Genomic DNA, 26,517 nt, shown 5'->3' with positions numbered 1-26,517 from the left:
ATCTGATTTACTGATTAGTCTGGGGTAAATTATTTTTTGTAGTGTGCACATTGCCCTTACTCTCAATTTTTAGATAAGTTTTAGGATTTTTTCCCATACCTAGTGTTGAAATACTGATACAGTAATTGTAGTGAGGGATGTTAAAATTCATGTAGGCACTTAAAGTCATAGCCTAAATGTAGTGATTAAATGCAATCTCTTACTCTGTTGGCTTTGTTCAAAACACTGATGCAGCTGCCCATGTTTATGGTGGTGGGAACCTGATTGGACCTCCCCACACGTCTTCCACAGAGAGTTTGAATGTCAACATTGGGATTGGCAAAGAGATCAATAATTTCTCTCTCAGATTAATCAATGAAGAGAAGGTGGAGCAGGTCCCGAAGTTTTCTGCAACGCATCAAACAGGCAGTTGTTGATGAAATCACCTTCCATCCAATGAAGAGTCAGAAGGAGGAGAGAACAGATAGATGACGATGAAGGTCTTAGGCCCTATGCACACCAATGTTATGGGGGAACAACTGAGAAGTTCTGTAAGTTTATTATGTTCCAGTAAACCACAGTGTCAGGTGTTTTCATTGATAACAGCACAATATAGAAACATTTCAAAGTAGATGCATGGGTAAAGCTCTGTCTCATGTGCAGTATGAGTGCCACCAGTGGAGATTAACCAGAAAGTGTTTGTACACACTCACCTGTTAAATTTCAAAAACATAAGACTAGTAGAATGGCGAGGATTTATCGGTTTTAAGGACTTCTAATTGTTTTTTGCAAAGAGATTACCATTATAGCACACGTATGGTATATCAACAGAATGAATACCATCCAAGCTCATTGTCGTATAAAGACACCTAAAAGTGAATAACACTATATAGTCTAGACTGTTTTCAAGGTAAAACCTAAAACCAGGACAGAACCTCAAACTGGGACGAAACCAAAAACCAAGACAGAATGTAAAACCAGGTCAGAACCCAAAACCATACGGGACAAGTCTTAAAACCCGCGGAACCCGCAGAATAATGAATTATTCTGTCTAACCATCAGACCACCTGCTGCATCATCTATATTTTACATTCCAGAGACCCCCTCTTTCCATAAAACACACACATACACACCCCTTTTGTTTCCATGTTTTATGGAGACCCCTCACTGACTTCCATTCATTTGTGCTGTATGGCCTAACCCAGACCCTTACCCTAAGCACTACCAAAATATACCTAAACTAAATTCTCACCTTAGACCAGAGCCCAACCCCCAAAACCAAGGAGGCAATTTGTTCCCATGGAGACCAATGGAGTGGTCCTCCAGTACTTGTAAATCCCTACAGTGTGGCATAACTAACAGAAATTGGCCTGACACTGTCTCAACAAAGTAACAAAGTCCACCCATAACACACATACACACTCACTCCTGTGAAATCTCTAAACTGTGAAATACATTTGATCATATCTGTTTTGTTTTAGACATTAAAGACCATACTGTATCGATTAAAATATATATAGTGATTTAATTTTTTCTATCTTTTAATTAAATAATAGTTTTGTTCTTAAGTCATATAAATTGTTTGCTATTTTCTGTGAGCTTTTAATATCTATTCCTCTTGTTTATGTAGATATTTTAAATTTCATATTATGTATTGCTAAAACCCATTTACCATATTTACTCATTGTAAAGCAAACTAAGTGATTCATAAATCGGTTTATTTATACTTTTTACATTTTTTATTTGATTACTTTATTTAATCTAGTTTAGTTATTTTTATTTTTGATGTCTTTTTCAATTCTTCTGATAATAATAATCAGTTAATCAAATAGTTGACAATTTTTCCTTTTTTTTCTTTATCTTTTTATGCTACGTTTATTTATCTTTAATGTTTGATTATGTCTGTTTACTACTAATAATATAGCATTGTATTAACTCTTACTTGCAAAACAAAAACATTATTTTGTTCTCCTCACCAAAATTTACCTGTCTCCATCTAACCCGATGTTCTACATGGGGTATGGCAGTGGATTAGGGGTAGAGTGTCCAAACTGATATGGGGGCCTTAGTCCTCTATGCAGCTCTACCAAATCCATATCAATAGATCTTTGCTGCATGTCTTTCTGCTCTCTCCTCACATACTACCTGTTTGTCTACTTTAAAGTAGTGACCAGAAGTGTCACTACTACCCCCCCCCCTCCTCTAACATTCTTCTACCAAGGTTCTCACTATTCCTCCTAATCAACACTCACAAACACAGCATCAGCATCTTCATTTCTACTAACTCCACCCCTGCCTACTCTGTCTTTGTCAATCGCTAAATTTGTGCAATACCACAGCTCCTCGCTCAGCACCTTGCAACTAATTTGTCTAGCCTTGAAGGTTAACGTGTTGCAATTTTGATGTAGTGCTATACCTGGTCAATCTGAGCCTGGTCCCATCAAATCCGTTTGGGAAAAAGAGGGACAATTAGCAGAACATTTAGACTCGACTGGATGAAGCTACTCCTTGTGCTTTGGTTTACCCAGTCAGAAGGTGAAAAGGCACAAAGGTCTTGCGACTCTTGCACAAAGCGCATCTCGCTGTTCCTCTTTCACATATTGAATTATGGATTTTGATCAAACTGGTATGATAGCAGTCTGCTTCATGGATCTGAATAACTAAAGCCAGGTGTTCAAGTTCCTTTCATCATCTGTGAAAAAATCAAAAACCCAGACATCTAGGCTGTTGCTACAAACAAGAGGGGAGGGTCACTCCAGCACCTCAGTGAACTCCAGTGGGGTTCTGTGATTTGATCTCCAGTCTTCAAATTCCCTAATTCCTAAATATTCCAATGTGGACTGTCTGTGACTTAAGTACCAGTCCACAGCTTTTCGTCTCCACCATAATCCCCACACCCCTCCTCATTACATCAGCAGCCTCTATGCCTTCTTTGCCCCATGAGTCTCTCTTGTATCCTCCATCTTTACCTTCTCTCTGTTGTAGCCTCACTGTCCTGCTTTTATTGTTAATCTATACTGTTAATCTGTGTGGCTCCAATTGGCTATGCTGTCCCGATCAATGTGCCGCAATTGTTGAGGAGGGTCCACAGGGACTGATACCGCCCCCCACCCCCCAACCCACCCACAGAGTCGAGACTCTTCAGTGTACAACACAAAATCTCTGATGATGAAGCTGCTGTTTACTGTTCTAATCAGGAGGGTTGAAACTCTTTACCCACTAGTGGTCCAATGCTTATGCAACATCTGCCTTTTTACTTCACATTGACAAGAAGACTGGACTAATACCTCGCAACAGGACAGACACCTAGTAAGAGCACCAAAACTAGGAGACTAACGAATTAAAAAATATATATTAGACAGAACTAAGCATAACGCTTCTTTGGAGGGTTTTGGTTATTGTATAGTAGCAGCAGAATCTCATGATCCTGGATAGGGTTCTGGAGAAGCAGCTGAGTGAAATGTTTATCCATGAGCAAAGGTGGAGGTTAGACTTGGCTTTTAGTTTTTCCCGCCCTATTTTCAGACAGTCGGGTGTTTCTTTTTTTCATGGTCCTGTGAGGTTTCTTTCCTCTCTGTGTGACCAGTGATAGGTTTACCTTCAATAAGCCTCCTCTGTTCTGTTATTCTGAGGATCTACAGTTCAGATGTTGTGACCCCACTCAGATTAGTGCGTGTTGTCAGAGTGAGGCCGCTGCTTTTCTAAGGTCAGAGGTTGATCTCTATCACCCTAAACTCACCTCCCCAGTGCTTCCATCAAAGCTGCAAATGGTGCTGGAGGAACAAGTGTCTCTAAGGGGGGTCGTGACCTCCATGTAAGGCTCGCCCATTAAAGCAGGAGGTGATGGTCAGGCGGGGGAGGAGGCGGGGGCCAAGGCGGCGGGGAACAGGAGCGCTCCGGGTAATTAGAGCCCAGCCTCTTCCTACATTTTGACACTCTGTGGCAATTTATTGCCCTGCTCGGGCAACTTGGCCACCCATCTAATTGCAATATTAGCGGGCAATAACAGTGAAGCCGTGGCGATCCGTCAGCGCCGTGTTCTGCTGCCTCGGCAGGATTTCAGCCATTAACCGGCAAACTAGGGAAACAAAGCGACCTCTGAGGGGAGCATCAGCACGCATTTATATTCACACACACAGCGGCTGTCAGAGAGACCTTCAGGTGATGCTCAGAGCTTCAGGATGCGGATGCTACCAGCAGGCGTTAGAACTCTGAGCTTAAGTCCTCATAAAGCTCTGTTTAAACCAACCAAAACCAATGTCCTTCCAAAAGGCCGTAACCGCTCACATCTCAAATTGAACTCAAATTGAAGTGGCATTGAGGTTACTCCACGTTGTGATAGGTGGAGGAAACATAACCAAAGGTGATAAAAGTGAAAGTGAAACAGAGGTGATGAAAAAACAAAGTTAGGAAACAGACAGTGTTTGATTTACTTCAGCGAGAGGCCTGCTTTACTGTAGCCCCTTAGCCACATCATTTGCATGTTGGGTCACTAAAAACAACCATCTCCACACACCCGCCAATGGTGTGTGTTGGACCGCAGCAATAAATCCCTGCATTTCTTAACAGCCTCTAAAATGCAGCGAAACAACCGAAGCTGCGGTAAATCAGCAGCAGAGGACTGACAGCGCATCCACACAAATACGCCGGCGTGTCCATTAATATGCAGATGTGTGTGTCTGTCTGAGTGTGTGTGCAATCCCAGGGTTGGTGGACTAGAATACATGTCCTGTTGTGTCCTAATTATAGCGGCCAAATGCAGAGAAACAACCAGGGAGCAACGAGGACAAGTAGAAAGTGGAGTTCCATCAGCAGCAACATGCTGGGGTCAGTATGAAGGCATATACCGACCGTCTCCTGGTAAAGCTGCATCAGAACAGACCCTGTCTCAAAAAGGCAAGCAGGAAGTCTGTTCAACTACAACTTTGCTTCCCGTTCTGAGCTCTGGATTGTCTTGTTTGCTAAGGAGTTATAAAGTCAGCTATAAATCTGAAGACAGAATAATAACATTAAGCTGTAGTGCTGAACACCAGATATAAATAATGCAAATAATTTTTGTTTCAGTGAGGAGCAGCCTGTAGAACCTCCTCCAGCAGAAGAACGTTCAGCAGTCTTTTGCATCACTTCACAGAACTTTGATCTTCCCATCTTTCCAGTGTTGATTTAGCTTCTGCTCACCTCTCCAAAGCTCCCATCACAGCTTTTTTTTTTATCAGACTAAGGTTTAGATTTTAACTAGGTCAATAAAGCAATTGTTTGTTTCATTTCTATTCATTCTCTTGTAGATCTGTTGCTGAGCTTTAGCTAATGGCTCTGCTAATGACCCAGTTTGGATTATGCTACAGCTTCTTGACAGACAGTCACATTGGACTCTAGAGTACCTTGGTATACAGATGAGATTGAGATGAACTCAATGATCTCACTCTAAGCCCACATCATCATTCCTCCACCACTGTGCTTAACAGTGGGGGCCTAGTGGTTAGAGCATTGCCCTTGGGTCCCGGAGGTTCTGAGTTCAAGTTCCGCAGACTCCCATGAACTGCCACTTTGGGTCCCTGAGCAAGACCCTTAACTCCAGACTGCTCCCCAGGTGCCAACAAAGGATTTACATTTACCACTCTGCTTAACAGTTGAAATGAAACATTTATGTTGCTATATTAGAGGTTATGAGCTCATTTCTGCCTAAAGTCTAATATTCAGAATCAATTGATTTAATAAGACAAAATAAAATAGAAAAGCCTTTTTAAGTTAGGTGATTGCATCTTGGTGTAAAGTCGATGGGGAATGAAGTACTCTCTGTAACTGAACATCTGTTGCCCTTTAACGTCTCTCCTGTAAAATCAGGTCACATTTATTTCCTGAGGTTGTGCTTCATTGTGAAAAACCTTCTCAGCCGAGTCCATCTCATGTGTGACCAAACACATCGAGAGGTGACAGTACTGCTAAAAACACCATCAGACAAACACAGCAGAGCACACGCACTCCCCAAAAGGTGAGAGGTCGTTTCAGAGTGTTGTGTGTATCTGGCATGTTCAGACACGTATGCATGGTCTCCTATACATGTGCCAGCACTCATGCCGGATGAAAGCGTGTTTCACCTGTGTGTTTGTTCTGGCTGCAGACCAAGGCCACTACCAGGCCAACATGGACTCAGTGATGAAATAACCCCCCACTAGCTTCCACTGAGGTCACCGACTCCCACCGCTGCTACTCAGCCAATCACAGCCTGCTGTCATATGGGACAGACAGACGCTGACTCCAAGGACAGAGCGGGCAGTGAGGACGATGTCTGCTGGCGTCTGATTGGATAAATATTCACACTGTGGGAATTCTGGAGGCTTTAATGTGGCATTGGATGAGAGAATTGTTTGAAATTAAACTCGGAGCTCCATGTAAAGGTGCAGAAAAGTCAGCAGTTTGTCAGGAATCAGGAATAACTCGTGAAACCTGCAGAGTTCTTCGACAAGGAAGCATTCAGGTCTTTCAGCTAAATAAACACACAAAAAATTCCAACATTCAACATCCAACAGAAAGACCTAAACATGCAGTATGGGAATGCAGAGATCTGATTTGTAGGTTAGCGCTGCAGACTGGAAATGTTGTCTTGGTGGTGTTGATTAAACCGTTCACACAGACGAGCCTGACGTCGGAAACAAGAGGTGAGAAAGAAGTGAGATGCCAGAAAACAGAAAAAGCAGGAAGAAACAAAGACAGCAGAGCGATGCCAGCTGTGCATCGACAGCAGCCGGATGAAGAAAACACTGCTCAAGGTTTTCCATGTTTTTATGCACCCACTTTCATGTTTTAATTGCTCTGCACAGTTAAAACACTGCTGAACTTCCAGGTAGGGGCTGCTTGAAGCTTGGTTATGTTAAAATAAATAAATAAATAAAATTAAAGTAACTAAAAAAAAATAACATGAGCTGTGTTCAAGGACTAGCTCATGATCAGGTCTGTCTCAAGGATAAACCTTCTGGATAGGCTTGTGTCCCTGAAGGCAATAGAAACCAGAATTTTCCTCCCTCAAACAGAATGCACGGTTTCTAGTAAATATATCTTGTTATAAAGTTTCATGATGACTCAGACCAACGATCCAGTTTCAGTGCAGCAGCAATGACAAATACTACATGACGCTTCCTCCAACTGAACTTTATTTGTGTGCCAAGACTGAGACAGAGATTTCTGAACTCAAACACAGACTTTATAGGATGTCTAAATGGCAAGATTGCATAAATCGTACAGCGTTTGAGTCCACAGGCTAAAAATAGGTCAGGGTGCTGCATCCCCTGGCAGGAGTCACACTGAACAACTGGCTGAGCATCAGCTCAAAAACCACTAAAGTGGCATCAGATCGATATGAAGTGAACCACAAAAACAGAAACATGAATCCATCTTTAACAAATGATAATCATACAGCTCAGGAACTGAGGTCAGGTGAGTCCTTACCTGTCGATGATGACTGGATCCGAAGGTGTCTCGTTGCGATTCCCGCAACTCTTCTTGTCACAGCATCGACTGTAAAAGGAAGGGAAAAGTTTAAATGCAGAAGAAATTTTAACATCTTCAAAACAATTAGTTTTAGGACCTTTCCTGTTATATATCTTAGTACATGTCCTACTACCCGTTTTATTGTTTCTTCTTCTACCTGGCTTTCCTGGTACCTGTCCTAATCCAAGTTCCGCTACCTGCCCTGGGTCATCATCTACAAAAGAGTGTGCAGTTTCTATACTAAAGATGTTGATTTGACGAAAGCTGTTGAAAACTGCAAATAGAGGTGCATAAAAAGAAATCCAGATGTTTTAAGTCATGTTTTCACATCATCACACATTTTACTTTTATTTGCATTGAATTTATCACTAGCATTTAAATATGTTTCCAAGCTAGTATAACTACCTGGAGGGCAACCTCCATACGTCCAAATAACCATGGCAACCGTGCTGTCAGGCACTGAGAGACTATCACTATACCAAGAGGGATTCCTACTGAATAGTGAGTTACAACAAACAGCAACTTCTTGAGTTTTATCAGTAACAAGAAATTTCTGAAAATAAACTCTGTAGGATTGTACAAGACTAAACAACTCTGTGTGCTGTAGTAAGCTTAACCATTGCTTCATGCTTATCACTATAACATATACAAGATCATGTAATGAGATGTATGTTTTTCTACGTCTGGTCGACCTCAGGGATCATCACTTCTGGCTAGTGAGGAAGTAATCTGCTTCCTTGACACAACATCTTATTCTTAGTAAGGTTGATAGAGGCCCTAAGATGATTTGCATGTATTTTATGGTCCCACGGCTGTGCGTTTACATCTATAAATGGAAAACAGACTTTTTTAAAAGGTGTGTTATGTCCTGTTATGAGCTTAGCTCTAGTTCAGTTTAATAGTTTGAGTTTAAATCATAAAAGCGCAATCTAATGACAAACACTGCTTTCAGTTCTGCTCAAATGAAAGATGTGCTTCAGTGCATTTAAATGTTTTGCTGCCTTTTTTATTATTGACTGAAAACTTTGCGTGAATTTCCGGACCTCTTCCTTGCTGCATGTTGCACCTGGGCTCTGATTGTTCAAGTCCTGGTCCACATCTCCAGATTATAGGTAATTGCTGGAGCATAGAATGAGCAGTAAATGAAGACCTTCATCTTTTCGCTCAGAGTCACCCTCACCACCAGGGTTCTGACCAGAGTTGCTATTACAGCAGATGAAGCTCTGATCTGTCTCTCTATGATCGGTTAGCAGCGCAGAATCAGAACGTGAGAGTCTGACAGCAGATCCTGCTTTGGCCATTCATGGACCAGATGGTTTGGAACAGCAATGGCCCAATTCCCACAGCAACTTTCATGAGTTTCCTCCAGGTGATCAGACTACATGAAAATTTTCTTCTGCCTTGAGAAGGCCTGAGAGTTAATTCACCCCAGCCCATCCAGCCAGTGGGTGAAGAACCAAAGTCCAGGACAGTTGAACCCAACCTATCCTAAAATGATACTTTACCACCATCAGGTAAAAAGAATAAGGCAGTAAAGTATAAGAAGAGTTTATATATTATAATAAAGAAATTACATTTTCTCTAGTTTAAAAAAACTTGGGTATTATGGATCAATAAAAGCTATTTTTGTGCAGCTGGGTTGAATCCAAACCGAGGTCACAGACAGTTGGATAAGACCCAACAATGTATAATATCCCTCCAGCAACCCCACCTCCTAATGCAGGTTATTGCCTGTGACAGACAGCCAGCAAACTGGACGTGTTCTGGCCAGAACAGCCGCCGATGCAGCTTGAGGGTGAGGAAGCCGGCTGCTGCATCTAAAACCAGCCCAGCAGCTTGCACCCTGAGGGGACACCAGGTTCTAGGCATGCTGCGCAGGACCGACAGAGCCTATTGAGACTCATCATGTGATGGTTCGTTGTAGTGTTTGGAACAGCAGATGGCTTCTTCCAACAAATGAATATCCATCAGACAGATGTTCTCAGAACATTCAGACTCTTAATCTGACGTTACGCACCAACAAGCCACCCTGAGCAGCAAATAGGAGCTATTTTTAAAATGGGATTAATACTCTGATGCAAAAATTTGTGGAAGAAATTGGTAAGAATTAGACAAATTTAGCTGTTCAGTGTTTTCTATTAATGAGAACAGTGTGAATATTTCAGGATAATGGTGGGGAAATATAAAACCTGAAGGGATATATAATTATGTTAAAGAATTATAAGAATTTAATCAAATAAGACATTTTAAAAAATAATAAGGCAGCATTTGCCTCACATGAAGAAGCATAATGCTGTATTCAGAAGATTAAGAGATTAAATTTAAATGTTTGTAAATGATAAAGATATGGTTGTTTTTCTTGCTTTATTTTAGCAAAGACAAAGTATAAAGATTCTGCAGAAGCTACTGTTTTTTTTTCATCTACAGAAAACATTTATAGAACTGAAGTAACTACACCAATCAGCTCTGGTTCATTAGAAGGACATTTAGGCCATCTTAGATCTATAAGCACTTTAAGGGAAAATAAGCAATCATTTCAACAGCCCTTAGGACTGCCTGTAGGCACAAGCAGGCATCAGGCAAAGAGAGTTGTCAAACTGTCTGAAATATGTACCGTAAGACTGAGATGCATTAAACATCAGTACTGCTTGATTGAATAAATACATTTAATGCAGATGTGAGACGAATATTTCAGCTCAGATTTAATGGAGAGTCAGAACAGATCTTCTGTCTGCTCAGAGCTAGTTCCCAGTTTATACTCAGATCATCTCATCCTGTATGATTAATCATCTGCAGAAGCTGCCTGACAGTCACAGCCCAGGGAAAATAGCAAGGTGGTTTTAGGAACAATTCCACAGTAAAATGAAATTAGTTTTACACATTAAAATACTGTTGAGACAATAAATCAGAGGCGTAACCTAATATGTCCAACTGATCCAGTTCAGACGATCCAAGTCGTTCCCATTTTAGCCTCAGAGGAAACATTTCCATCTTCTGTCCTCCAAGGAGACAGAAACGTTCCGATATTTGTCCAAATTAATTTCATACGCAGCACATGAGCTCCAGCTTTCTGTAATGCTAATGTGAAAAAGCATCTATGATTGATAAGAACAACGCTCACTCAACATAAGATCTAATTTTCTGCCAATAATCTTCTGACAAGCTTCTGAAACGGCATTAACATATCTTCCGGTAATTCTTAAAAATTAATCATGCTGCATCTGACCCGTGACGTCCAATTACACTCCTGCATTGGCCCCATGCTGTCCTGAATCAAATTGCCATTTGACAAACAAGCGTCAAATCGAGGCTTCGAATGCCAAATGAGACGCTTTATGAATCATTTATCACGCTGTTTGATCTCTAAGTAGAGAAAAATCATAAAATCAGCGCAGTGTTTGTGTCTGGGCGGCTGCATGCGTGTGTACGTGTGACTGTTGCCACAATAATTTATTCCCCCAGCTACTTGGAACCATTAGTGAAAGTTCCAGGAGACCAATTAGCATTGGAAACCCACTGGTGCTGCTGTGGTGACAACCTCCTCCAAACTGCCAAAGAAGTGTTATAAACAAACCAGACCCCAGGAGCACTGCCGGGGCCCCTCCGGGGACTTGGGGACCCTTTCCAAAGACGAAAACAAACCTTGGGTGAGCGTCCACAATGCCGCCTTAATGACGTTTCCCCCCGGGCCACAGGCGGGCTAACACTGCGGCCAGCTAATGACTGAGAGGAACAACACGCACGGACCTGAGCGGCTCTGTGTGTGTCTGGGTAGGTGAAATAAAACACACTGCTGTTGTTGCTGCTGTCACTCGGCTGCCAGAGAGTTCTTTCTGAGACTGAACAAACAAAAACACACAAACCAAAGAAAACAATATCCAGCTCCAACATTCAGCTTTTACTTCTAAGGAGCCACTTCAGATGAGTGGTGCTCAAAGCCCACAGAGAAGTTCAGGGAATCACTTTCTCAGTCTGTAAAACTGAGGGGCTGTCCAAAGATGTCCTGAGAATGCCGGGATCGGTGGAACTCTAAAGGCAGCGGCCAGAAATCACCAAACAGGACGCCAGGATGACTTTCATAGGCCAAGTGTTGTAATTACCCAAAGGCCTGGAGCCTCTCTGCAGCAGCGTTATTCCAGCGCCGCCTGCAACCTGGCAGCCGGCAGAGCTGAGGCATGAGGCCCTGACCTGGCGAGCCTCTGGAAGGGCCGGGGGCAACACCGCCTGGCAGTCTGGCAGCTACTGCTAAGTCTGCCACCAGCTCTAATATAATCAGCCGTTTAAAGATGATCAATGCATCGCGCTGGCGGGTGGAAGCAAACAAATCTATCGGCATCAGTCAGAGCAGAGAGCATCCAACTGTCAGAAAAATCACAACCTGAGCCGTTCTACAAGAACCATTTTGGCAACGTTTCAGCTGCAGCTTCCCTGGATCCAGATTCTTCATGTGACTTGTGCAGCAGGGAAAACATCAAGCTAAAACCTTTTAAAGAAACTTTACATCTTAAGGTTTAAAAGTCTTTAAAGCTACCATGATTACAGTTATACAAACATACTCATGTGGAAATCATCTCCTGCAGGGCTGCTGCAGATTTACTGAGTTAAAGTCACGTTTTAAAATCTGCCCTGAATTTAATTTAATACCACTTTCATCATAGTTCTGACCAGCATCCCATCGATCCAGTAGAAATGCTTGGGATGATGAGGCCTTGAATTATTGATCAGCTGCATGAATTTCCTGGCATTTAGATCATATTTTCTTTCTTGCTCTTTGCTCCGTCTAACAATAATTCCAATTACGACCATTAATGAATCATTATAAACCACATGGTCTTGCACATGCTGCAGCAAATGGATCAATAAATGGATGGAGGCTCAGCCAATTAAAAGAACAACCTTTTTAAGGTCTGAATGAACTCTGATCACAGGAGGAACCATTTATAGTGGAGATTTTCTCAGGATTTACACACATCTGATCCACAGGAGATGTTCTGCTAAGTTTAATGTTATGAAGCTACATGGACAGAAACCAACAGCTGCTGGAGCCATCCAGATCTCAGGACGTCTTCAGATGGGACGGTGCCGTTAGGGAGGCTCAGGGAGTCAGAAGATGGGCCAATCGCTCACTCATTAGTGGCTGAAAACAACATCCATCAGTGAGGAGCTGTGCAATAATCTCCCTCCATCAAATAATGACTGCAGCCCAGAGACAGACAGCCGCCGTGATGCAGATGAAGCTCCTATTGATGGCAGACAGGGTTATTGGGCGGTGGGGGGTAACTTCCAGACAAAGACATGGCCACCTCTGTCCATCTTCCATTGGTGTAACTATGAGCTTCAGATCATTTACAAACGAGCAGCCCTGACGATTGAGGTAAGAGTTGGTTCAGTTTAAACCCTTTCAATTCTTTAAGGAATCAAACAATAATGCATAAAGTTATTTGGCCCTGCAGGAGCAGATCAGTCCCATGATAGCTCCTCCTCTTTATTTCCTTTTTGTCTAACTTGCGAGCAAACAAGGAATAAATATTTCTTTTTGTTTTTCTTTATTCCTTCTTTCTTCCATAAATCTTCCCTCTTGATTTGCCTTTTCATTCAGCCGATTCCTAATTTCTTCTTTACATATTTATCAGATTTAATCACCAGATTAAACCACATAAGATGCAGCATAAACAACTAAGCCCTCAATAAAACTTTTAGATAAAATGTAGAAAATGTCTTGAACTTAATTCTTTTTCTGCTGCAGGAACATTATTTCGCACCTTAAGGAGCCCTATTGAACAGCAGTAAAAGCTATGTATGGATAGTCATTGTTGGGTGATTTACATTTACATGTCTTGCACTAAATGTCAGGTCAGCTGATCAGTCAGTGCAGACTGGTTTCCTCATCAGATAACCACCTTAGTTATGAGTTCAACTGCAAAACCAGCTAGGCTCCATGCAACAGATGTTAAAGCCACATATCTCACATCCAGACTTGAGTTTCTGACCTATTTCTGCCCTGAAGACACTCTCACTGTCTTCTTCCCTCCTTGGTCTGAGCCAATAAAACCATTAACTGACAGCCAACAGCAGAGAAAGGCAGGGCAGGAGACGTGTTGATTGTTGCGATGAACGGCAAACCAACAGCTGCTCTTTTTTTTTTCCTACAGACACGGCAGGAGAACGCACCAACTGAGAACCACTCAGTGTTCAGCAGCTTTTATTTTCAAGGACTCGTCTTTTCTCAATGCTTTATATGGAATCAAATGAAGCCTTTTGTTTCGTATTTGCAGGTAATCATCTATGACAGCAGATAAGCACACTTCCTGTGCAGCTTCATTATCACTCCAGAATGTGCATAGCTGAGAGCCTGACACACCGCTGCAGGATGATCTCTAAGCCGCTTACCTGCACATGATCTCGTGGGTGAGGAGGACACGACACATCTCTGGGTTCTTGTCCTGACCTTCGTACAGGATGGGCTGGTGGGACATAAACAGAAAACCGGAGTCACATTCTGACCCAAACCCAACAGCAAATCCTCATTTCTGAGTTACAAGAATTAGAATCGGACAAAACAAAATAACAACAGTCCCTTTATCCAAGTCCAAAAGGTTTGGTCCAATGAATTCTCTAGTCTTACCTTTTCAATTTTAAACCAGTATGCAACAAGTAAACAGAATTTGATCTGAACCAAAGCCACAAAAATGAAGATCATTGTTAAACATGCTGTTGCTCTACAACTAAACATATGATGGGAAATTGAGGGGAAGGAAAAAGCGCAGGTACCGATTCAATGTGTTTCATAAAGTCCAAAGTTAGGGAATATGTTTACCAATGCACTGCTCCAAATGTTTGCTCAGCCTTGCCAGTTCAGCCTAGTCAGTGGCTCTATCTAAAAAGGTCTAACTGACATGAGCTGGCTTTCAGCATCACATCAGTTGACATACTGACAGTGAAAACAGATCACATTTCCTTTGACCCCTCAACTTCTTCAACTGAAAGTAAACTTTTAAGATCAAATAAGTATATTTTCTATGTTATTAAGGTGCTGATTTATTATGCTTTTTCAAATCTCTTGTTGCTTCCTTTTCTAACGCGCATCATTAAACTCAGCTGCAGATACCTTAAAAAATCAAAATCATTAAAACTGATTTTCCTATTGCCTAATTAATGAATTCGTTATGAGGAGAGATTAAATAAATTTAGGATGTCTTTAACACATGCTCATGAAATTAATATATTAATTTACTATTTACATTTTTTTAAAGAAACAGAGCATATTATAATGTATTTACTTAGTATAAAGATAGTTTCAATAATTGGATGCATGCACTTTGTTATAGTGAAATAATAGCTTTATTATTAAATTTATTAAATAGCTTTATTGCCACTTTATTATATTGTGGCCTATTGATTTTGTATACTTTCTGCTTCAGTAAAATTTTCCAAAGTTGAGTTTCTGTTTGTTTGAAATGCTTAGGATTGAGCTCTAAACATTAAAGGCAGAATATTTCCCAGAGTCGGATCTCCAGCTCAGTTCCTGAGTGCAGCAGAGAGGATCAACCTTGTGGTGGCGTCAACCCGGCGTTGCAGGTCATGCAACAGCTCAGCCCTTAGTATTAACCAAAATTCTAAACATTTCCTCTCTGACCTTTCCCAAGTCCAACTTTATATGGCAAAGATACACAACAGGTCTCTTAGAGAAAATAGCTGAGTCTGTAAGCGCCTTTAGAGCAGAAGAGAGAGATGAGAGAGGGCTGTCTGAGGTGAGAACAAACCAGAGGCCGTACCTCTAGACTGAGGATGCAAATATTTCACCTTATGGAGATGATGACATTTACCTTTTGCATTTAGCACAAGAAGACTAAATACTGTAGAATAGGACTGTTTCAATCAGTGGACTGCAAATTGTAGGCTGTACGTAACTGTATTATGAGCATCAGACCTTATGGTCTGGTTTAGATGGTTCCAATATAAGCAGGAACCATATAACCACATTTCACTTACAGAAGCTACGGTAATCAGAAGAAGAGTGAGTAGGTACAGTACTTCAGGTCCTCCCCCACTGCCCCATGGACACAGCTAGCAGTAAAATCAAACATGGCCGCCAACAACTCTGTCCCTATGGTGGTCCCTGGCTCCTCCAGCTTTTCCAGAGTTCTCTGCCACATGGCAGACGGCGCCCCCTTTTATACTTAACCCCACAAAGTGAGGTGAGTGCAAAAAAATGTTTGGACATATGCTTCTAGAGGCCATTATCATTGCATCTGGAATCAGGTAGAGGATTCGGGACCTGAGCTTCTTGGGGAAGGCATTCAAAATAAAGATGACCATCCTGGGGTAGAAAGGAGTGGGTGTGTGTTCTGTATCACCCTGGTGACTGTAAATGTGCTCCACTAAAAGCAAGGGTGTGTGTGTGTGTGTGTGTCCTTATTCCTCCTCCTGCTCTTTTCCTGCCATGACCAACAACTACCTCATCCACCTTTATGGTTAAAACAGACCTCCACCCTATACACACACACACACACACACACACACACACCCATACACACCCTGGGGGACAATACTTTTAGGATAACGACCACTTCTGCATTATTGATCATGGCCCTGGCTCTGTTCCTCTGGATTAAAATGCTCCACTTTAACCAGAAGGGATGTGGACTACATCAGGAACAGAGACAACATCCAGCTGGTCGATATTTATACATCATCGTTCCTCGTGCCAGGACGCCACCTTCATGCTTGTTAGCAGGTTAATCTCTACAGTCTGCTTCTGATTTCAGCAGGGAATCAGCTCTGGTTTTTGAAGGATGCGGGACTAAAACTAGTTTCTTACAATCTCATTTCAACAAACGTGATGATCAGGAGAGGAAAGGGATCTTTAAAAAGATCTTTTCTTATAGCATAACTTAAAATGTGTAAGGAAGTGACACTAAACAAGAGATTTATTTCAAAGGTAAAACAGTATGAATGGATGGAAAATTGTTTATAATAATAGCTTATAATAATAGCTTATGTTTAGTGCTTTTGACCACATGTTGCGGACATAAAAATCTCTTCATAACCTTTTCTCTATTTTACAGCCCGTTCTGTTAGCCTAATGATCTGCTGTAGAACTAAACCAGCACTCATGCACACTTTTCTAATAATGGGATTAAAAAGGTACATGTGAGACCTAAAAGGGTTGCCATATAGTAGACACTCTGGAAATACTGACATTATCACACCGGTCACATCTTTAAAAATGTTGCTCTATCGACGGTTTAAGATACATTTTTAGTCATCCATCACATCCTGTGAGAGCTAGATGATACATCAGTTATATTATAGTTCAAAAAGTTATTGGTCTCCTATTTGGAAAATCATTAAAACATATTTTACTAAAAAAATGTTTGTTTCATCCCAAAAACCTCCGAGCAAATTTTTTAGGTCATTGGCTGTAGTTTTTCATCTGTTTTTATTCTATTGTTTGTTATTTTTACTTACTTATTTTATCCGCAAGCTGGAACAATTTTTTCTCTAGAGAAAATGTGTTGGTGTTTATTCTGCATATGTGCTTAGGGTTTGTGGTTTGGCCTATTGTTGTCAAGCACATTGATACGGTTGGGTTCTTAGTGATAAAATGAACCGACCCCTGAAGAAGTTTTCGTTTTGTTTCCTGAGACTGGTGCAATACAGATTATCCTGTTTCTAAGCAACATAACATTTACAAACAGAGAAAATAAGATTATTTGAATACACTCCATGTTTCTTTCATTTTGCGAAAATGCGGACGACTTTTAGTAAACCAAGATTAACCGCATTAATGGTGCCCCATGACTCTCTCGCTGTGGTCTGATTATTTGTGTAAAATGAATTCAACAATCGGATTTACATTAGCATAGCTCCTCATTGCTTCAACAACTCTGCAGATCAGAGGCCCCTGACAGGAGGCCGCCAGGCCCTTATTGATCTGCAGGGACTCCAGCCGACCTGTCTGTCAGGTCTGACTGTCGACCAATGGGGTGTCTTGTCAAAGGAGGTGAAGCTGGGGAGCAGAGTGTGTGTTTGTCACAGAGGAGGAGGAGGTGTCAGGATTATTGTCTCCAGTGTGTCGTCGCTTTGCTGCATTAGGGCCTATTGATCGGCTGGCGCTTGGTTGGGGAGCTGCTTGGTATATCGATCGGGGACATGCCGACAGGACCAAGCAGCGTGTGTGGAGGTGGGTGTGTGTGGGTATGTGAGAGAGAGGAAGACAGGTGTTGGGGGATCATTCACATTGAACAGGTATTAGAGGTTTATGAGTTTGGTCCAACCAGATCAAATCAAATAGGTTCCCATCCTTCAGCTCAGCAGATATGTCGTTAATACTACCTGTGCTTTCCAACCACACCCAGTGTTAACCATCTATACATGGCGGCCATATATAGATCACTCAGTTGCTCTGTTGCATAGATTCACTTTGGGGTGATTAAGAATTTTTTAACATTTTAACTAGTAAAAAAAAAAAATCTGATTTTTTTCACCAATCCCTGCTGTTATCGTAGCTGGGACTATCCAATAAAGGTGAATTATTTAGAGGTATATTTGTTGTTGGTGAACACTTGCTTGCAAAGTTACTAATTAAAACAAATTCAAAATTGTCAGGTTGAGTTGAGGTTTGAAGAGGACCCAAATGCAGAGACGGAAGCGGATGTGGTTTTTAGCAGATTTAATATTCTTCAAAAGACAAACGGAAGCGAAGTACAAAAACTGAAAACTGAAAACCAAAAACCAGGACATGTAAGGGAAAATATACATGAGCACACACAAGCCTGGGCTAATCAGCAGATGAGGAGCAGGTGTGGATGGAAGCATCTAGAAGGGAGTTAGTGGAAGGAGACTGACACAAGGGGGCAACAGAAGGTAAACAAGAAATACATGAAAACTCACATACAACTAGAATACCACACAAAATGGAAATGTAAGCAATTAAACTTAAACAGAACCACAATCATGACAAAAATAAATGAAACATAAAACAACAGTTTTAAGATCAATTTCAATGTGCTAGTAGAGTAAAATATGTGATAATCTGAAGTGAGGAATCCTTTAAAAAATGTGCCCCACTAGTTTGACCCCCCCATCCCCCGTTCAAGTATGTTTACTACACTTGTGCAAACGATGGTCATGGCGAACGACCCCTTAGTTTTTTTTTGTACTTTAAAGCCTTTATTTGCAGTTTTTAACTGCTTCACACGTCTTTTAAAATTTAAAAAGAAAATGAATTTTATTTCATAAGTGAAGCAATGTTATTTAGTGAGATATTTTTTGTCCTTTCTGTACAACAGTTTTTTGTCCTTTTTCCTATTTTCTAGTCTGGAAGCCTGTATACATTATTAACTTGTTTGCTTAATTTAGTAGGTGATAAAGGGAATATCCATTCTATTTTTCTGGATTATTTTCCAGAATTCCAAAAATCAGACTATTTTCCAGAAGATTTGTGACACTCAGCATCAGTGCTTCCTTAGTCAATGCAAAACAATATCCTTTACGTAAAGCTGTTTGAGAGTGTTTGGGGTTTGTGACTCATTGTCCTGATGTTAACTTTTCTTAAGCATGAGGAAGAAGAATGTGCAGCTAATGGAGGCTGGGAGGTCGAATTGACTGGAACTTGGAAACATTTGCAGGTTTTTTTTGGCAGTGAAGCCATTCACAGGTTGAAATCCCAAATGGGATTCTGAGTGAGTGAAAACGGGAAAAATGGGAGGCCCAGAAAGGTCCAGGTTACACTGGCTGGAAAGGAAAACACATCAGAGCTGCAAGCAAGAGTTAGAGAAATTAACAAGAAGGCGGAAGAGGAAGAGCAAGAGGAAGATGAGAAGGAGGTTGGTTTTACACATTTTACACAATTTTTAATTTGAGAGAAGTTGAGGGACAGAAAGCAGCCCACCTCTAACCTCGCAGTCACATCGACACATATTTAGCTTCCCTTAAAAACACAATCTCACATTTAGGAGACATCATAGTTCTATATGAACTGAAACTAAGTGGCAGTACATACTCTTATTAGAAATAACGCTAAAAATTGATTAATGCAAAAAAAATCTATATATTTGTAACTTTCCCAGAAAAAAACATCAGAATTTATTAGGAGACTGAGTCATTTTCATAAAATTAATACAGTTTTCCAAGAATCAGGGAATACATCTTGATCTGAAGCTGAATATACGAACAGCTAAGGATGAAGAGCCTGGCTGATTCTGCATTGAGCTGGTACTGATCCATAACAAAAGCCTCCAGATGTAAAAAGCATCAGTAACTGAGCAGGACCGGCTTCATTCAGCAACAGATATGCTCACATATACAAAGTGAGATACACTTTTATTCATCTTTCTTTAATATTTGATCATTATTGACACATGGTTGCCTTCAGTAGGTCAAACTTAGTCAGATGTATTTTCACAGAATCATAAGCAAGTCAGGTAATGTCAGAACAACAGATGCTGTGAAAACTGCTTTTTGTGTTCTACTTAAGAGACAGATCTTAGAATAAAGTCTTAGTCACTGATAAGAACGTTTAAGAAGAAATGTTCTGATTTTCACATTAACAAATACAATTTAAAGAGAAGAATGGATAAAAGTTCCACTCTGAAGGTGTTCAAAGTTAGTAGAGACAAAGCCGGAGGACGTTCTACAGAGATCTGATTTAAAGGGGGGGGGATAAAAATCCACCCCACAAATTTTTTTAAATGATTTCTAAAGCAGCCTTAAGTTCACTTTTCAACAATATTCCACTGGTCTGTCAGATACCCCCCACCACTACCTCCTCCACCCCTTTAGAAAAATATTCTAAAATGTATGATGGTTTAAAGCTGCAGTGGGGGGATCTGAGAAAACCTGGACTTAGAGTGAGAATTTAAACAGCTATACCTTACAGGCCCATCTTTGTTACTCCCTACTGTGATACAGCCCTTCCTGAACACGCAGGCTATTTGCAGGGACACTGATGATGGCAGGTAAACAGCTATGGCACATTTACTAGTTGGAATGAAGCATCGGCGATATGCCTTATATTGCCACCCAGATGCAGCACATCTGCAATCTGGAGCTTAAAGGACGATACCGCTGTTATATCTAGCGAGGAGACTCACCAATCGCCCTCCTAAAAGTCACTAGATGACATCATAGTCTAATTTGAATATTTGGTCATGTTTTCTGCCAGGCAGTACAGAGTAATATCAACATTAGCAAGACAGAATGTAATTAAAACACTCTAAATGGCTTTAAAAAAATAAAAGTAAGCTCTAAATGACACAAGTTTTCACCTTGGGCCGAGTTTCAGCCTCATTGTGTGTCCTGCATCGTGTAGTGTACAGGGGGTAAGGAGGGGCGATTAGCCTCTCACGATTACCTCCTGATCAGGAATCGTAAGGTCGGGAGAAAATAAAAGGTGTTTGAAATTCAGTCGGCCGTCGTGAAATGTTCGTGGACAAATCCTGCAGTTAAAGCGGAGCTACAAAGAATACAAGCCGATTTACCAAAACTTCAAGCACTGTACATGTGCAAACAACAGGGTTCTTCTTCTTCTTCTTTCGGATTGACAAGTTCAACCAGTTCTTGCTGTTTCTCAATATGTGTACTTGTGCGTTCTCATGTGCTCGTGTCCTCTTAAAACGTCATCACCCTTAGCCTTAGTACTGTTCCAATTCACAAGAACAGCTGACCGAGAATGGACAAAGACCCCGGATGTTGTTCGCGCCCCTCCCTATTTAAAGAGTATGCATCAGAGTAGACATGCCCATTCTTGAGATTGACCGCTGTCCCAGCCTGCACTGCGGCAGCAGCAGCTTAAAGTATTAAATTAAAAGTTCTGCTTTCTGTTTCCATTGTTCAATAAAAGTACATTTTAAGATCATTTGAAGTGAGAACATTATACTTTTAAGCGTCATTATATGGCCCGTTTACTAATTTAGTGCATAATAAAAACAAACAAAAAAAAAGTTCTGAAGTTGAGAGAACCGCGGCAACCAGCGGACCTCCGAGGTTAATGGCAGCAGGGTCTAATCCTAGCAGCAGCCCTCTCTCGGCCTAGCCATGTGTGAAGTTCCAGTGGCTCTGATGGATGTTTGATTGTTTTATTTGGCAAATGTTTATTTGATTTTTTTTTTTTTTTATCTAACTGTTCATTATTATTCCCCCAATAAATGAAAAAAGAAAGAATTTATTATTATCTAGAGACTATTAATAACAGGAGGTGAAATGCAGCTCCAGGCTAGCCGGCCATGTGGTGACGTCCAGAGTACGCTTCTGTTCCAATTGACCCATATTTTTGCTGCGTGCTCCCGTTCTCCCAGAGTCCATATTTTCTTGTGTTCTTCTCAAGAACTTACTTTGCGAGGACACAAGTCCGTACTCGAGTTCTTGTGAATTGAGAAACAGCCTCAATCTCTCGGTACTCAGTCCGACGTGTGGTTTTTAGACATGCAGCTAGATCGCATCGGGATGTACAGCGTAAGAACATACATTGTGAGCTGTGAACTTTTAGACCCTGCGGTTTCGTCGCACAATTTGAACTATAGCTGCGTGCAATGATTGAAAAAAACACACACTGTATGCCTGGCTTAACTGGTCAGGCGAATTTAAACATGTAGCTATCACCTTTAAATCTTTAAAAAGGAACCCAAAGAAACCTCTCTAAAAAGTGGAATAAGTGTGAAATAGCACTTTATACATCATAAATATGAATGGAGCCAAAGTGTGAGATAGGTGCCAGTGTGTGGGTCCCGTTTAAGATCAGGTGTCTCACCTGTTTGGTCATGGAGTCGATGAGCCGGACGTAAAGATCCTGCTCTGTCCGGATACCTGAGAATCACAAGAAATGCAAAAACACAGCAATGAGACCCCAACAGTTTGGCTTTGGGACTCTGAAACACGTTAACACAAAATACTAGGCTACATACATTCATTAGGCTGTTATGGTGATTCAAAATGCTCTGGAACAAAGGAAACTAGTCCTAATAATGTGCTGTAGCAGAACGATCAGGTTGTTTATGTGCTCGTTGTGTATTCATGTTTGCAGAGCCTCTTGTCACACACACACGCACACACACACCCTGCCCCCCTCCGTCTGCAAACGCAAACATTAGCGCTGCTGCAGAGCTGTTTATTATTTATAGGCGGGCCGCCTTAAAACTGCGGAGCGCCTCTCTCCCCCCCGCTGCCTCCTTCCTTGAGGAGAACAAGGGATCCTCATTCTCAGACAAATTAAATATCAATCAGGACTGCGTGTCTTTTATTAGCTATGCATCCGACTGTAAATGTGACACAAACACGACATGGGGTGGAGGAGGAAAATTGCCGGGAACACCTGTTAGTGGCACAGCGCCTCTAATTGTACTGGAAGAAATGGCTTTGTAGCGTCTCATAGTTTGGGCCGTTTCCTCGCAGCTTCCCTGCTTTCTAATTGACATGATTCACTCCTCGCTCTGCAGCTTAAATGGCGTCTATCCATCCCAGTTGCAGATGAGGTCAATTACCTCTGTACGATGCTAATCCGTGGCTCCGTATTAGAGTGATTTATCCGCCTGTGGAAGGAAACGCTCCTTTATGTCCCACTTTATCTGGTGTTTCTGCGGGGGTCTGAGAGCATTAGGCTGGACTCAGACCAGAACGGGGCCAAGTTGTGTGTTTCCAATCAGCCCAGGAACCCCGCCACCACCCGATGGACAAACCAGAATTCAGCTCTGTCACACATTCCAGATGTCTGCAGCTCTGATAATGAGAAACTTTTTCCAGACTTTTAACTGTACAGCTGAGTTCAACTTTGCGTGCGCTGAGGTGACCTTTAATGTGCGGTCTAAATCACGCCAACAGCAGCTTCACCTGGGGAAAATGGCATTCATTAGCCCGACCTCACCAATCCATGCTGGAAATCTCAATACCTTAAAAAAGGCTGAATTTAGGTTAAATGTGGTTTTGTCAGAAAGTTTAGTTTGTTCAGCAGAATCTAAAGATAAACTGTGGTGGTTTCAGCTGCAGCCCAGAAAACTCTGTTTCTAAGGTTCATTAATCAAAGAGTATTTTTTTTTTTTTTTGGAAGACTCTGTGGTGGTGATATCAGAACAAACGCATCACCAGGAGAACAACCGTTATAGATATATTGTCGGATTCTGCTCCTGAGATGACAGAAACGTAAACCCTTAAAACATCTGATCTAATCTGATTTAACAGTCTGCTATAATCAAAGTATCACTGATCCCCTGATGGTTTTATTAGATTGTTACACAGTTTCTTACTGATGTTTTCTTTTTTTTTTTTATCTGTTTTCCTGGTTATTATCCCTCTGTATCAATTATTCACCCAATTTGCAGTTTAGCAGTTTAGGGAAGTTTCAGGAAACAATCAAAGCAATATCCAAGATTTTTGACCTTGCAGCAAAACAAACTAGTTCTGAATTCATCTTCCCACTTCATCCAATTAAGTAGCTTTGATGGCTGGATTCAATAGGGAAAGATGGAGGACAATCAACAAATAGGATGCCAAATATGTTTGGTACAAAGTTCTGATAAAATAAAAGATATTATTTGAGAGTCTGTGCATATGCTGTGATTTTATACAGTTAAATGTCTAATACAGCCCATGTTTTAAGGATATTATCATTGTGAGCAGATTTCTATCCCAGATGTCGGTCAGAATTATCATCCATGAAAAGGTGGTTAATTTGCTGGGAATCTATGTCAATAAAAGCTAACAGGAAATATCTGCAGGCCCAAAGTTACACTCGTGTTTTGATCTGGTCCCTGAAGCTGACTGATCCCCACTGAGTGATGCGATCCCTGGCCAGCTCTAATCTTACCATTGCTGTACAGCAGCTGTAGGCGGTAGTGGATCCCGTTGTTGGTTTTTTCTCCGTTATACTCCTGCCAGAAAACACACAGGAAACACAGTAAACATCTGATATAAAGTCTATTTCATTCTACGGAAATAATCAGAGGCAAATGAATCAACTTAGGAGGTTATTTGTAGAATCTTTGAGCTGTGGGAAAATTCATCAAATAAAGCTTAAGGGAATCTTTTAGATGGGCGGGACTGTATTTCTTAGATCATTTAGCAGGGAAGATCTAAAGATGTTCTGGTTCTGTGCATGCAGAATTGTCCAGCTTCTGTTTGGCAGCTGTGCCTAAGATGCACTATGAAAGCTGGACTAAGGGTCAGCAGACATTAACGTTGATCCAACACAGCCTAAATTAAAGTAAATCTCTCTTCATTACATCCTCCAATCGTTTCTTCCCTCTGACCCTCTGCTCTCCTTCTTTAGTCCTTATTTCCCATTTTATTTCTCTTCCCTCCCCTGTTGGAGTCCTTGTTGGTTGGCCGTATGATGCCAAGTGTGCCTGCTAGCGTTGGCTCAGTCCCAGTGCGTAGGGCCGAGAGACTAGAGGTCAAGGCAGAGGTGAGCGAGTGGGCGCAGGACTTTGGTGCCAACTGGCAGCCGATCAGAGAACATACACCCCCAACCCTGCATGGATCTTATTATGACTCTCATCTGTGATTTCGGTGAGAGGAAACAGAGAAACTATTCATGCAGATGAGAAACCATCAGGATTCCTTCTCAGGATAGAAAACTTTCCTTTAAACTAATCAGACAGAAATCTTGAGTTTAACATTCCTTTCTTTCCTTTAATTCAGTCCGACTCTTCATGGACTCCTCTCCAGGTCTACTGTGTCTCTGGCTCAGGACTTTCAGCAGTCCTAGAAGCCTTTGAATGACAGTGTCCAGAACAACTAACCAGATGAACCAAGAAACATCACCCTGATGGAAGGGGTCCTGTGTGAGGGTGCCCACTCCCCTGAGTGGCTGGACGTAAGTAGTAGCTGGGTGCTGAAGTAAATTCCAGATGAATAATAGACCTAAGGTTTCCCTGCAAAACCTCAAAGACTCACACTGCCCCTACCAGCTCACATTTCCCCCCACATTCTGGCTCTGGGGAGGATTTTTGATATGGCTCACCACTCAGGGCAGCACAAACTGATGGGCAGCGAAAGCCCTTCCAGAAATATAGAAAACTATTGTTCATTTATCAGTTGTGTCCTGAACAGGTTTTCCATCGTATTCTTGGACTAATAAGAAGCTCACCTACCGATGAACAATAGATCAACTGTAAACAAAACAGTGTCCCTGTCTATCATTTCTGCTATGCAGATATAAGTTATGCATCGTAAACAACACAGACCTGTTAGGGGGGCTGTGGCTACAGAGCACCGATTAGTTAGGGTTCTCTGAAACTATGTGCTTAGAATCAGTTTATTACACAGCAGCCCCACTGAGTTTTTTCCCCTCTCTTCCCCAATGTGGCTCCTATCTTTCCACAGAGATAAAGGCAGCGCCATAGGTAACCACCTGGGACCTGAGAAGCCAGGTAACTGTGGAAACCTGGGAAGCCATAAGAACGCGCCAAAGGCAGTGTTCAGCGGCACTCCTGGCCTCAGTAAAACCGTTCACCCTCTCAGTTCCCCATCCCAATGTATGCTATGTATTGTGATGAACAGTTTGTACTGAAACTGAAATCTTGATTAAATGTAAATTGTAGTTGACAATAAAGTTAATTGATTGATTGATTGATTGATCCCGTCTCTGGTTCTGCCCTACACACCACAACAGTCCCGCAAAGATGCTGCTACACTAATACCCAGATTTACCATCTAAATCGTAGAATTTGATTCTACTTAAAGTTGTTCTTCTTTATAATGAAGTAATTAGCTAGAATAGAAGTAGAAGAAGAAGTAGAGTAGAACAGAATACAATAGAAAAGAACTGAATTGAAGAGAATAAAATAGAATAGAAAAGAATAGAATATAATTGACTAGAATTTAATAGAACAGAATAAAACTGAACTTAATAGAATAAAATAGAATAGAATACAATACAATAGAATAGAATATAACATAACAGAACAGAAGAGAATAGAATGAAATAGAACAGAATAGAATCAAATAGAGTAGAAAAGAATAGAATAGAACAGAATAGAATAGAATAGAATTGACTAGAATTTAATAGAACAAAATAAAACTGAACTTAATAGAATAAAATAGAATACAATACAA

At 41.2% G+C, this 26,517-nt stretch overlaps 1 protein-coding gene across 4 annotated transcripts in view; it reads right to left on the bottom strand.

Annotated features, from left to right (window-relative positions):
• LOC107082714 (transcription factor COE3-like) overlaps positions 1-26,517 on the bottom strand; it is a 119,333-nt gene that overhangs the window by 75,579 nt on the left and 17,237 nt on the right. For all 4 annotated transcript variants that reach the window (XM_015371514.1, XM_015371515.1, XM_015371513.1 and 1 more), the window contains 4 exons: positions 24,269-24,332; positions 22,220-22,275; positions 13,858-13,931; positions 7,426-7,494 (listed from right to left, as the gene is read on the bottom strand). In XM_015371514.1, the coding sequence (XP_015227000.1) occupies positions 7,426-7,494; positions 13,858-13,931; positions 22,220-22,275; positions 24,269-24,332 (263 nt within the window). The remainder of the gene's footprint in view (positions 1-7,425; positions 7,495-13,857; positions 13,932-22,219; positions 22,276-24,268; positions 24,333-26,517) is intronic.

The sequence above is a fragment of the Cyprinodon variegatus genome, unplaced genomic scaffold (genome assembly GCF_000732505.1).
Source record: "Cyprinodon variegatus isolate N-32 unplaced genomic scaffold, C_variegatus-1.0 Scaffold59, whole genome shotgun sequence".
Lineage (NCBI taxonomy): Eukaryota > Metazoa > Chordata > Actinopteri > Cyprinodontiformes > Cyprinodontidae > Cyprinodon > Cyprinodon variegatus.
Note: the sequence above shows the minus strand (reverse complement) of the source record. Positions and strands in the feature narration are given on the sequence as shown.